The sequence below is a fragment of the Phoenix dactylifera genome, chromosome 10 (assembly GCF_051530095.1).
Source record: "Phoenix dactylifera cultivar Ajwa chromosome 10, Ajwa_hap1_PhDact_Kaust_v1.1, whole genome shotgun sequence".
Classification (NCBI taxonomy): domain Eukaryota; kingdom Viridiplantae; phylum Streptophyta; class Magnoliopsida; order Arecales; family Arecaceae; genus Phoenix; species Phoenix dactylifera.
In genome coordinates this window covers 12,839,081-12,852,678 of record NC_143199.1, presented here as the reverse complement: position 1 = coordinate 12,852,678, position 13,598 = coordinate 12,839,081, and the positions used below count along the sequence as shown (strand labels likewise).

Sequence of the window (13,598 nt, the reverse complement as noted above, 5' to 3'; positions counted from 1 at the left end):
ATTGTGAGCCCGTGAAAACAATCGGTTGGTTCTAGTCGGTGAGCCTGTGAAAACCGACCGAGTTCGTTGGGATCTCGCAAAACAACAAGTTGGGTTGTGAGCTTGTAAAACAACCGGCTGTAATCTGAGGAATTATTGTGAAATTCCCAAGAGGTCTTGGGGAGTAGATGTAGGTGCTGGGATGCACCGAACCACTATACTTTTGTTGTGTTTGTGCTGCTCTTTGTTGTCTGACTTCCTCACTCACTTACTTACTTAGATACTATGCGTGCTTAACTCTTCTCCGTGCATCCTTTAGTTGCAAGCATATTCAATTTACTTAATCAAGTCTCATTCAATTGAATTGCATACTTGGGCAAACTTAGACTAATCTTTTATTGAGTCCGCTGCTTAATAGTTGATTAGATTAGAATCATACTCTTGCTAAGTTTAAATTCCACTAAGCATCCATACAACTTAGCCTAATTAACTCTAAAAGATTAGAAGTAGTTGAAAAGTTTTTAAAAGACCCAATTCACCCCCCCCCCCCCCCCCCCTCTTGGGTTGTCACCTTGGGCAACACATGGTTAAAACCATGGCAGCCTAACTCTAGGGATGAGAGTACTTAATTCTATGCTTGAATATAGGCCGGTGGTAGTGCTAAGAGTGCTAATCTTTTCTTTCGAGGTAATAAAAACCCGCCCTTTAGGATAATAATCTGAATCTGTGTTGCATAGATTAATACATGGCAATCAGAATTAGGGATAGATAGCATGTGCAAAGATGGTGGACACCATGTAGGCAAAAAAGTTAGTGAAACTTAAGCAGCTTTGTACTTCTCTCTCAAGTATGGATTCTCTCTAGTTCATTTGTTCACTTTAATCTTTCTAATTAGTTGAGTCACGCAACCCCCCACCCCACAATTGATTAGGGTGATAACTCACTCAGATAAATGATGGACGATGTGATTTAACTAGGCTTAGATGAAAACATGTCTAGATGGAAACATGAATGAAAGAGCCAAACTCGTAGCTATAAGTCTAGGATCCATTCAAGACTGATTTCATACCACCACTTTTACAAAATAGGAACTTAACATCTGGTTTTTTATTTGATTGCCATTTTACGTATATTGATGATACAATTAGCATCGACAATTAGCATCGAACATTTGATCTTCTGCACACTATTAGGTTTGGTTCTCTATACATATATACCTATCTCTATATATAGTTTTATCTATCCTTTACACACTTTGCCACAAGTCAAAGATTAAGCATAAAATGGATATTAAAATCAACGATCAACAAGAAATATGAGTATAATGAGACAACCAGAACCTTATTTCTCCGCAAAAGAAAAAATATCAAGAATCTTGGCAAAGAAAAAAAAATAAGTTTTATGTTTAATGCCTATAAATTTCAAAATTTCATAAGAAAGTAACCAGAGTAAGCCAAATCGTGCCTAGCCAACTAGTTGGGGGCCTATCAAACCAAACCTATCAATTACTAGTACGGTTCAACTGATCAAAACAAATTAAAAATTCTCTATTGGTCGGTTAATTCATTCTCTTTGTTCGAGGCTATGTTCAAAGCCTTTTTTCTCCCTCTCTCTCTCTCTTTTTCTTGTTCAATCTCTCTTTCTCAATCTCTGTCTCTCTCAATAATCCACGATAGGCAATGCCCGAAGACTACCAGAGATAGCGACTTTAATAGATCTCTAAATTGACCTCTCTCCCTTGACTAACATTTTAGGTACGGCTCTTTTGTTCTCTTTCCCTCTCCTCCCTCTCACCCCTCTGCCCCTTTCTTTTTCTCTTTGACCCCTAATTCTCCTAGGTTTAGGGTTTCCCTCTCTCTCTCCCTCTCTCTCTCTCTCTCTCTCTCTCTCTCTCTCTCTCTCTTACCCCCTCCCTCTCCCTCCTTCTTTCTCTTCCTTTTTTTTTCCCTCTCTATTTCTCTCTCCTCCTGCCTCTATCTGTTTCGGTAATATTTAGCATAGCACAGTACAGACTCATACCATTCCGAGCCAGTTGCCAGTCAATATGAGCCTCAATACTGGTACATCATATCATGAAAGAAATTATTATCTATCTAACACCTTTTTCTCATTAAAAATATCTAAATTACTCAAACAAGCTTATTAGTTCTAGGTACTTTGCATGCAAAGAATCAAATGTATTAAACAGATCTAAATTACTCAATCTATTGGTTCTACATAATTTGCACACAAAGAACCGAAGGTAATCTGCCTAGGTGATAGGCTCAACAAAATTATTATTGGAGCAGCAATTTGCCACTGTAGTTTGATGTTGTTTAAAAAGACTCAATAAATTGAACAGATTTTGAGACAGGCTGAGGTGAACCCTGTATAATTTAGTGTTAAATTCCTAACAAGAATTCTAGATAATTTTCTATGAAGACCTCAGAAGAATTACTATATTAGTTATTGCTTATCAATAAAGTCTACTACCATTACTTTTTATTGCTACTTGTAGCGCAAAAGAGTAACTTAAGACCAAAAGCCAATTAAATCATCAGAACCTGGGACACGACACCTCATTTATGATTATTATAACCATCAAACATGCACCGTCCATGCAAGTTTGTAAGTTGACAACTATTTAAATTCCCAGATATAAAGATTGCAAACCTGCATATTGTGTTACATAATGCTCGTACATACAAATAGATATTTATTTATTTATTTTTTATTATTAACACCTGCTCTTGGCCGACGGGAGAAATCTATAGTGGAAAATGTACTGCTTATAGCTCAATGTCCTCTAGCCTCTTGGACAAGAGATCCAAGGTCCAAATCTTGAGTAGTGCTATCAAAATTTTCAGCTCTATCCTCTCTGGGGATCTTCCTGGAGTTAAAAACTCCTGATCCCCCAAGCAGTAGCACTAGATCTACCCAAATACCTACTAGGTTAGCAGTGGCTGGCTAAGGCCTTCCCATTTTTCTTTAAAAAAATAAATAAAAAGAAGTTTACAGCAGAGAAAACAATAGCGAACATCTATTGGCCAAGAAGAATCACTTCAACAAAAGGAACTACCTGGCATTGAGATCTAGCTTGACAAAAATTCAGTGAACAAAGTGAAAAACAAATGGCATTTCTATCATGCCACTGAAGAGAACATAATTTCTTTTTTCTTTTTCCGAGGAAAGAAGAGAACATAAATAAACCCACCATGTTGGCTCATTACTGATTGTTTGCATAGGTACAAGCAAAAGGTTTTTGAGGAAAATATGGTCATACTCTCTAGCTAACCTATGAACTGCTTTGATCAGCTTTTATGATCGCTATTAGCAATGATCAAATCCATGTGCAACATCTAAATGATTTGTCTCTTGCACTATCACAAAAGCATTATTCTCAAGTTACAAGAATAAACCGATATGACAGAAAATGGAAATAGTAACACACCCATAACCCCCTTTGCATTGGTTATTTCCCGGTTGAGATTAAACATATGGGTTGGGATAGACCCGCTACTTCGGTCGCCTGCGGTAAGGATATAAAATGTCATCAATGTGATCTTTGATATAGTTGCCCAGTATATTGAGGTTCCTAGCTACACCCGAAGCCACCAGTCCAGCATTCCTTGAAAACCTGCAAAATCTTAAGGTATAAGAAAACTTCATAGTGGGTTCTCAAGAGAAAAAGAGGAATATGGAAACCCAAATTGCATGCTTTCCTGCTGAAAAACTCCTCCACAGAGAAGTGTGCTGGTTTGTATGCTCGTGGTTGAGAACGAGTGGTAGCATCTACAAGAACATCAGGCAACTAATCAGATTTATAATTTTTTGTCTTCATTGCAAGATAAAAGATAACCTTTAGTAATGCTCTACACCAGTAATAGCATGTTGCAGTACTCAGTACCTTCAGTATATGTTGGTGACAAGACTATAAAATAAGAGCCACAAAATGTAAATTATAATTCATAGAAAATGTGACTGTAATGCAAAAGAACTATAGTTATTAGACTTGACAAAAAGCATTTAACATGAATTTTAAATTAAAACAAAACCTCATACTTTAAGCAATAGCTTTTTAAAACAACAAGAACTTGGCATGTGCAAGAAAACCAACCAAACCACAAAACTGACCAGAATTGGTTATTTCAGTTCAGTTTGGATGGGGTTTTCTACATCCAGTCTGGTTTCGGTTTGGAATTTTTTGGAACCGAAAAAATCAATTTGGTTTCAGTTCAAATTTTAACAAAACCAACTTAAGTATAACTGATTTGTAGATATACACATCTGATTTAGGCCTGTTCCGGTCACACTTCAGCAATTCAGATGTTCAGTAGCCCTAGCTGCTGACCCCAATCTCTTCGATGTCTTCATGCTCTCCTCCCACTCCAATGCTCAAGACCGCCCTTTGCTCACTCTCCATGCTGGAGCCAAGTCCCAAATCTTGATCCACCCACTCTCCCTTGCCTCCCTCCAACCCTCACTCGGGTGAGATCTCTTCTCCTCTCCTCTTCTCTTTTTTCAAAAATAGATTGAAAGTTTGAAACCAATCTCCAACCTTGGCCCCTTCCGTCGACGAGATCTCCTAGGAGCCCCTCTTTGACACCAAGGAGGACATCAATCCACCCACTCAATTGCCGTCAAGGCCGCTTACATCAACCAAAACTTCTCCCAGTAGGTCCTCCAGTGATAGAAACAAGGTCACCTTCAACGAGCTCAACCCCTTTGCTGCCGAGGGTGATATCGCCTCTGTTGCCTATCACTATCGCCACTAAAGCTTGAGGATGACACCTACATGGTTGCCCTCTGCAAGGTCCCGACGTGAAGGGGCAGCGCTCTTTCATAACTCTTAATGCCCTCAATGAGTTTGATCTCGAGTACTCGAGTGTCGACTGGAGGCCAAAGCTTGAGACCCGGAGGTGGGCCATGCTCGTCACCGAGCTCAAGAACAATGCCAACATGCTTTCTTAGTGGACTATCTAGGCCTTCCTTGTAAGCACACTTGATAAATCTTGGTTAAGTCTCAAGGGTCCACCCTAGGGACCACTACAACTATGTGATCCACAGCATTGTCAGGTACAAGCCAAGGGATTTCGCTGCCCAGATCAACCTCAACACCTCAAACATGTGATGGATCATCAAGTCAATTGTTGACATCTACATGAAGCCCAATGAAGGTAGGCATGAGCCTTCGAACTCTAGGTCTCTAGCTGGTTCTCTCACACAGTTGGCTGGTGGTCTTCTTTTTTCTTGGTGTGTAACGGCCATGAAATTTTGCTTCTTTCTCTCATTCTTCCTTTTCTTTCTTCTCATTGGATTTTGTTCTTCTTCTTGGTCAACCGATAGAAGCCCATTTGGCCTAGCCTAGTTGATAGAAGCCCATTTAGCCTAGCAACCTGATAAACCGAACCGGACCGAATTTCACGGGTTAGATTGAACTGGTATTCACAGATGGTCAGTTTTTCATTAATTTTGGTTTTAGAAAATCGATTCAAGTGGGTTCAGTTTCAAGAATAACCCTAAACCGATCTGACCCGAACCATGCACTCCTCCTAGCAAACATTGTTGATACAAGCTCATCTATTATGGTCTATGGATTGGTATAGGTAGCTCCCAAGTAACAACTAAATCAAGCTTGATCAACATGGTATCAATTTGAACAACCATACTAGCAAAACCAGTCGATTCAAAATTAAGTTCTAATGTCAAATGTGGCTCTATCCTATGCATGACCAATAGCAACTGATATTATGAGCTAGCAACTTTTTAATAAAATTATTAAAAACAAGATATCTCCATTTTCTTTCATTTTTTTTGTTAGAGACTAGGAACCATAGATATTTTATAATGCATACACAGTAATTGGTGCATGGTTAATGTTTTGTCTATGTATAGCCTAGGTAACAAAAAAGGGGTGTCTAGTTGCATGAGGTTCCCACCACTATGCGGTATAGAGAAGATCAGATATATACAGCTAGAAATATACAACCTTATCCTTGCATGTGCGCAGAGGCTATTTCCGTATGTATGGCCTAGGTAATGGCATATATTATTCTTTGGGATTGATGGTGGTGTACCATTGTCTACAATTTAATAGGCTATGGATCTCCCATTATATTTATTATATCAATAAAATCAAATGAAGCATCCATACATAAAGCTCATTCCAATTGTGTCTTCAAACAAGCTACAAACTCTAATTGAGTGACATGGAAACTATAACAAAGCCAAGAAGATCCTCTAGAAGGTTTGGGAGTTTTGGTGGGGGAGCGTCCTGGGGTTGGTGGGGGTGCCACAATTAAAAAAAAGAATTATCGAAGGTCCTTCTATAAAAAGGAAAAGAAATGTCAAAGGTCCTCTTATAAAAAAAAGAAATATCAAAGGTCTTTTTAAAAATGTCTCTGTTGTATTTGTATCTCAAATTAAAGTGTATTTACAAATCACAGCCAAGATCAATCTCTCTCTCTCTCTCTCTCTCTCTCTCTCTCAAGTGGGAAACTAGGAAGAGAGGAGATAAGTGGTCATAGACTTATGAAGTGAAAACGTGCGACTCAAGTAAATAAAACATCATGGCACATTTTGTCGTAAAATAGACAAATATACATGCATTAATGCAACAAGAAAGAAGAAAAAAGCTAGCTCATTTCTTTTTATTGATTTCAATAAGTTACATAAAGTGAAATTAGGAAAACTGGTCATCCAATAAATAATGTTTTGTCGGTGATTGAAATACAACCCTGCTCAGACTCTATACCCCAACATCTATTTGGAACACTAAGACAAAGTATAATTCCTGACTAATTTGCGACGCTATCACAGTCTCTCGGGACAAGATCAAAACTGTAACAAACAAAACCTAGGAACAGCCTAGACCTATCCAAATGATGTTTTTCTTTTGTTGGTTAAAACAACCAAATGATATTGGTTGGATAAACTTCTTTTCAGAAAAATAGTATTGGCCAGATTAACAGGTCTAAGATATGGTGTTTGAGAAGCTACAAAAGGTCAGTGCATCTCATACAATATCTTAGAAAAACAAAATAAAGGAAATATACATTTATCCAAACCCTATTTTGTTAACTTCTTCTAGCATGTGCTTGCCTTCCAGCATGAAAACCAAGAGAAGAAAAATATAATTTAAATTGAACATAAACAATTTGAAGATGTTATAGAGTCTACAACGTGGAGATGATCTATGTCTTCTCACAATGCATGCACTATGAAAATGGAGCAGATGGAACTGAAGCAATACTAGTGGCGGTTTTGCTATAATAGTGCTATGATCAAGAAGAGTAAGGGACATACATGACATGTAGATTGAAAGGAAGGAGGTTGTGGAGCATCATGCTTAATTGTGGAGCACCTCAACCCCAACAAACCTAAGCTAGCAAGCTGCAAATGGGTTTTCCAAAAAATTTTCTCCTATCAGTCATTTTCCAATTAGGACAACTACCTTGACTTAGGAAAATGCAAACCCAATTTCTTCTCACTAACAACTTGCTTATATGAAGGGATAAATCTATGAGAGTCCAGGCTGATAAATCCAAGAGAATCAAGGCTCCAATGAGACATAATATTAGTTATTGATAGGAGCGAATCAAGGTTTAAAATTACCAGTATGATATGGTACTGTACTTACAGTATGCCTGTTGGTGCCAGCACAGCAAAAGTGAGATGTAGTATCATGTGTTACTACGTACTGAGGGGCATACTCATACTGAAGACTTATCAATATAGTATAGTACAAGCTAGTATAAACCTATACGGTATGGTATTTCAATCCATGACAGAACTTATAGGCTATCCTTTAATAGTGTTACTATTAGTTACTAAAATAACGCATCTTTCTGAACCATTCTAGCAAATTTTGAAAACAAAAGCATAATATATTGATGAAATCTTTTTGAACTATGGTACGTTGTACCGACCCAAATTGAGTGGTACGGAGTGTACTGTACCATACCAGTTTGGTATCGGTATCGGTATAGGTGGCGTACCAATACTCAGTATACCAAAAAAAATCCATACCATACCATACCGACACTATGCTTATGTGGCACCAGTACAGCGTCCGGTATCGAGACGACAAACCTTGTTTTGAACCTTGTTGAATTTGTCTCTTGTATACAATATGAACCATATTTCCACTTAGAAAACATATAAGTTTGGACCAACACATAGTACCTCAGACATTCCTTGGTTTGTAAAGGCAAATGAATATTCTCTTGGAGAAAATCAAAATTTGTGTGATAATTAATCATAAATATATGAAGATAAATTTCTTGTCACCCATATGTGGAGAAATATCTAGTATGCGAAGTATGTCTACAATGAAATACCATGATATTTCAACTATGAAAAATATTAACAAAAGTAACTGGATAGATATTGCAACAGATTAAAAAAATATGGCTGATATATGTTATCATGGTCTCGCATGCATTTAACTTCAAGATACTTGCATAAATATGAATATTTTGTTTTTAAGTACAGCTCAATCTAAGTCATACACATGTAGTTACAGGTTCAGTTCCAATTAAAAGTCACATTTGAAACACCTTATAAAGTGGCAAAGGAAACAGAATTCTTGTGACCAATTAGATAATACACAAAGATCCACATTTTTTCAATTAAAACTTCTTATTTGATGTTATTAATGAGACTGCCTTTATCAAACATAATCTACATTTGCAGTAGTTAGATAAAATAGAAACTAGGACACAGCGTGTAAAGTTACATGATGAAACAAACTCCAGAACCTCAAACTATTGCATAAATATGTAAATCTTAACTACAGTTATCTAGAAAAATGTGTTATAAACCCAGGTGATATAAGACTTACGAACTATAAAATGTGTACATATTAAATATTTAACTCAATTAAGGAATCTCACACTATGTTTCACGATACCTTCCTTGTGAACATGTGCAGGAACATGGCTAGCATTTGAGGCTCTTCTATCCACCAACAGCTGCAGCAGAATTTGCTATAGTTATTAGAGAAAGGCAAAACTAAGATGAGATGTATATTCAAAGTAAGATAATTTTTTGCAAGAAAATTAGATGCCAAGTATACATGAGGGGAAACTTAGGTACAAGGATTATTTTCTTTATTTTATGTTGCCATAGTTTACGGTGTACTTGGGAAACTAGGTGATAAATAAACAAAGTATAAATTCTACAGTTCCTACACAAATTAAAAAAGAAAATTACAGTTTACAGATTAACCTCTTATTTATCATAGCCATCATAAAATTTTCTATATGCTGAGTACCTAAGAATAAGATTTCAGTTTTTTCTGCTCAAATATATCACGTTTTTCTCTCCTTCAATTAGAATTCACAAATACAAAATTGCTAACATACAACTCTCGATTGTGGATAGTGACGAGCACAAGTCCTTGAGCGCCCACAAAAAGGTTTAAGAGGATAGCATTTCATGCTCCAATATTTAGACAATTGTCTATTAAAACATTATAATTACATCAAACAGACTCTGTTCTGCACAGTATGCAGTTATTCACAAAAAGAAAATTCAAATTGAAGTTATAAACAACCGGTTTTGAGTTTCTGATTGGGGTTGAGTAGTTGCCTAAATCATGTTGGATGCCATGGTCACAGCAACATTATTGAAAGGAAAATTACTAAATTTATATAAAAACCAATTATCATTATCTGCACAAAATATCTTTCATATTCAGACTTGCCCTACTTTGAGTGCAATTGAAGAAATTATCTGTTATGTAAACTTGGCTAGTTAATGTTCATACATGTATAAATTCTAAAAGATATATCTAACTTTATAGGCAAGAAAAACAACATATATAAATACTTGAATATCTGAAAACAAATAAGTAAATAAGCCAACATAGAAAGAAACAAAAACAAGTGCAGTGATCTTAAAAAGTCATAAAAACATGATGAATAAAAAGAAAAACCTCAATGCCTGCACAAAATGGCAACTCTGCCTGGTTCTCTCCCTTCTCAGTGGATTTATCTTTGTTGTCCAAGAATACTGCATAACCAACACAAGCGTATTTAAAATCTGAAAGGCTACGACCATCTTTCGTAGCTTCCATCTCAGATTCTCCCACAATGTAGCCAGGTACTGGTCAAAAAAGTACAAACATAAGAACATTCTCTCATTGCTGAATTGATATAGTCTCATTGCACAAGAATACAGATCACAAGCCATCATCCTAAACTCCAATCAAGCAATCTCCCACCAAAAAATTATAGATCAGAAATCTTGATCATAAAAAGCATAACAAACAAAAAAGAACCATTTTAGTTATGCCTATTATTCAAATAATAACTAATAACCAATACGAATTCTCCATCTATGAGTTTTAACAAAAGCAATATTGTCATGCATTAACTTACACGTGGGAACTGTTATATCCACCATTAGGCCAAAGCTTTATTTAAAGTAGATTTTACTGGTTAGTCGTACAGCACAGCTAACAATGCATTTTAGCATCCTAATCACGTTAAATATGAATATGGCACCATAATGCACATAAATATAGAATCATTTATATGAATAATCAGGTTAGTAATGACAGTTGAGAACCAGCAAAAACATGCGAGTGTTGATGGCACAGCATTATTTCTTTAATAAGTCTGAATCAGCACACAGACACTCCTTAATTGCTTCTTTCCTTTCTTCCGAGAAAAAATGTCACTTTCAGTCCTTTGATATGAATAGCACATAACATTGCGGCTACATGTTTAGTCCATCTGGCACTCTTCATTTCTCTTTCTTTTTCTTTCTCGGATATAGCAAGAAGTTATTGCATCTCTGAAAAGTGATGACATAGATCCACTCTAGTTTTCCTTTTCTTTATTTTTCCTTATTTTCTGTAAGCTGGATTTTTTATGATATGCTGACTATTTTTTCTCCTGAATTTTTCTTCACTGGGATCTCTTTCGGAACTGTTAATTTTGTGAAAAAACTAGGGTTCCATCATGAATACTGCATTTATGGGCGTTTCAACTTTCATGCACAAAGATCTATCAATAAACTAGAAGCCATAAAGATCCAAGGAATGAAAAGAAATCTTCAACTGCCTTTGCAATTCCCACTAATGAAATCTGAAATCAGAAAAGCTGATCTTCCAATCATTATGATGCATTGTTTAAGACTCGTAACAGACTGACACATTCCTAGAGGTACTGATATACATTATACATAGTTATGTATGTGAATGATAGAACCTACCCAAACTCAACTATCATATCTTAGTTAGTTAGGATTACCTATTTTTGCATCAAAATCTCCCTTGCTTCAATTTTAAAATAAGATCTAGTAAATAACTTAAAAGTCATAATAGTTAAATACAGCATGAAACCAGTAAAGTCATGGAGAGGATTTTCTATTTTTTTCTTTAATCATAAATCAAACCCTCTTTAATATTTTAAAAGTGAACTTGACATAAGCATAAATCCATCCCAACTGGGTTCAAATTTTAACATTTAGTCATGCTGATGGCGATGTATAAAAAGCTCCTAAGCCAACAGAATTATGCAATAAAATTTCATAATAAATTTATTTTTCAAAGTGATCAAAATTTAATTGTCATGAACTTTTCTCTAAGCACTTCAAGGATTCATAAGTAGGACTTCAACTGATAAAGGGAGGCAAAAAGATCATTTTGGACTTCAAGCGCTAGTGACATGGCTTCTGTATATGCCTTCATTTTAAGCAGGTTTCATCTGAAACATAAATGTACTGCTCAAAACTGATTGCTAACAATATGAAGAATAAAAACCAATTTCAAAGAGTAGACCATCCAAATTCTAATAGTTTGATTGCTATGCCATCCTACATAGAGATTTTTGTTTAGTTGCACCATAACAAGGCTTGTTATATCAACCTTGGAAGAATTTTCCTAGTTAAAACCTTTCAAAAGGATTAACTTCGTAACCAAATACAGATCTGTTCCAAAATATAAGATATTAAGAAATCTTTTTGTTGATGTTTGTTCATTAACAAATCATAAAATCTATGAGCTATTGTATCAAAGCTTAATTTAAAAGGTCGCCTAGGTGAACAGTTTCTCAAGCAACCATTCATATATTATAGCCTAATGATAAATTGCTAATTTACATACTATTCTTCTCTTCTTTCTTTATTGCATTAGTTGAAACTATGTACTTGTTTTTTCCTTTATTCTCTCATTCTTGATCATAATAGTACCTGTCACAAAGGTGCCAACCTGCTGCACCTTTTTATTGGCTTACTCATCATTAAACCATGGTTACTAATAGCAGACAGTTCTCAGTTATCAAGAATGCACAGGTGGGAGGAGAAAAAATGAAGACAACAAATTAGGATCGGAGGAAGAGAGGGACGGATGTGAGGGTGGAGGTGTGAGAGAGGATGTAGTAAGATGGAGGAACCTTTATTTGCACCTTCCTTGCCTTTCGTCCGCATTTCATCTCCATGGTCAAAGAGTGATCACTTCCACAAGGTGTGGTAGCATAGGGGTTCCTAGTTGCGCCTTGCTTTGAAGCACACACTTTTCACTCATCATTCTACTTTCTCTATGGCATAACACCCAAGACCATGGAACCAGCAAATAACTGTCATCCAAATTACTAGTGATTCCATGGTGATTTATTTAAAAGTTATTTTTGTCATACTTCACTTTACTGGATCCTCTTTGTAGTGAAACCAAAGCACCTTAGTGGACAATGCAAGACCATGAAATCAAATTAAACTTCTTCAGTTTCAAAGCGAGGCACACTGGTAATATAACCGAAATTTATCAAAAATCAAGACCAAACTACTTTTACGATATGAAATTTAAACAGAAGCTTATTTTTATGTCACTTGTTTAAAACCGTAAATCGTTCCGTGTTTGTCCTTTTGTTTGTTCATCAGAAAGATTAATATAGAGCACCATTATGGATGAAACGAAATCCAGATTAAAAGGTCCCAAAATTCCACCACTCCAAAAAAAAAAAAGGTGTGTGTTGGGAGGGGGGGGGGGGTTGTGTATTGGAGGAGAAGAAAAGGGAGGGGCAATCGGGACCTTGCGGAAGAGACCTGCTGATGCCGAAGCACATGGGGTTACGGGCGTCGGATTTGAGGAGCGAGGAGTAATAGAGGCATCCCTTGCAAGACTTGCCCTTACGCGTCGAGGCCGTGGGGCTCGGCCGTGGATCGCCGCCGCCACCTTCGCCGCCCAATGAATCCTCCTCCATCGCTCGCTTCCTGAATCCTTTTTTTCCCACGTCGGCCCTAATGTCCCTCCATAATCCCCTTCTTCCGATTCTGACTACTCCTGCGGGCCGGCGGAGACGAATAGGTTAGACTCGAGCCAGTGGCATTACTAATTCCGCTGGAATTGCCGATTTGCCGGGGAGGCAGGGGGTTCTCCGTTAGCGAGCTAGCTCGTACTCGATCAGTAAACAAGCCCAGCTTGAGCTAAATCTCACTTATCCAATTCTAACAAAAAAATTAAAATTATATTTTATATAAATAAATATCATATACTTTTAGATATCAAGAAAGATAACTTTCAAGCCCACTAAGTATGGTTTCACTGTCCTTTACATAAATGCAAAATCTATCGAGATCACTATGTCTATACGGAAATATGTTATGGAACCAAATGAGATCAGTTTGGAACCAAA

The 13,598-nt window shown here is 36.6% G+C and overlaps 1 protein-coding gene and 1 pseudogene across 3 annotated transcripts; one reads left to right on the top strand and one right to left on the bottom strand.

The window, feature by feature from the left end:
* Positions 1-3,110: 3,110 nt before the first annotated feature.
* On the bottom strand, positions 3,111-13,372 carry LOC103723386 (uncharacterized). Of its 3 annotated transcripts, none has more exons than XM_088705381.2 (5): positions 12,995-13,372; positions 9,896-9,972; positions 8,870-8,930; positions 3,685-3,750; positions 3,111-3,599 (listed from the first exon to the last, which is right to left on the bottom strand). In XM_088705381.2, exons 1-5 carry the CDS (start codon positions 13,164-13,166, stop codon positions 3,475-3,477), a joined length of 501 nt encoding a protein of 166 aa, XP_088561507.1. In that variant the 5' UTR covers positions 13,167-13,372; the 3' UTR covers positions 3,111-3,474. The 3 variants fall into 3 exon arrangements, with proteins under 3 accessions (XP_088561507.1, XP_088561506.1, XP_088561505.1); XM_088705380.2 differs by having other exon boundaries at positions 8,853-8,930; positions 9,896-10,065; positions 12,995-13,360; XM_088705379.2 differs by having other exon boundaries at positions 9,896-10,065; positions 12,995-13,357.
* Positions 4,527-7,230, top strand: LOC148702249 (eukaryotic translation initiation factor 3 subunit D pseudogene; annotated as a pseudogene).
* Positions 13,373-13,598: the final 226 nt, after the last annotated feature.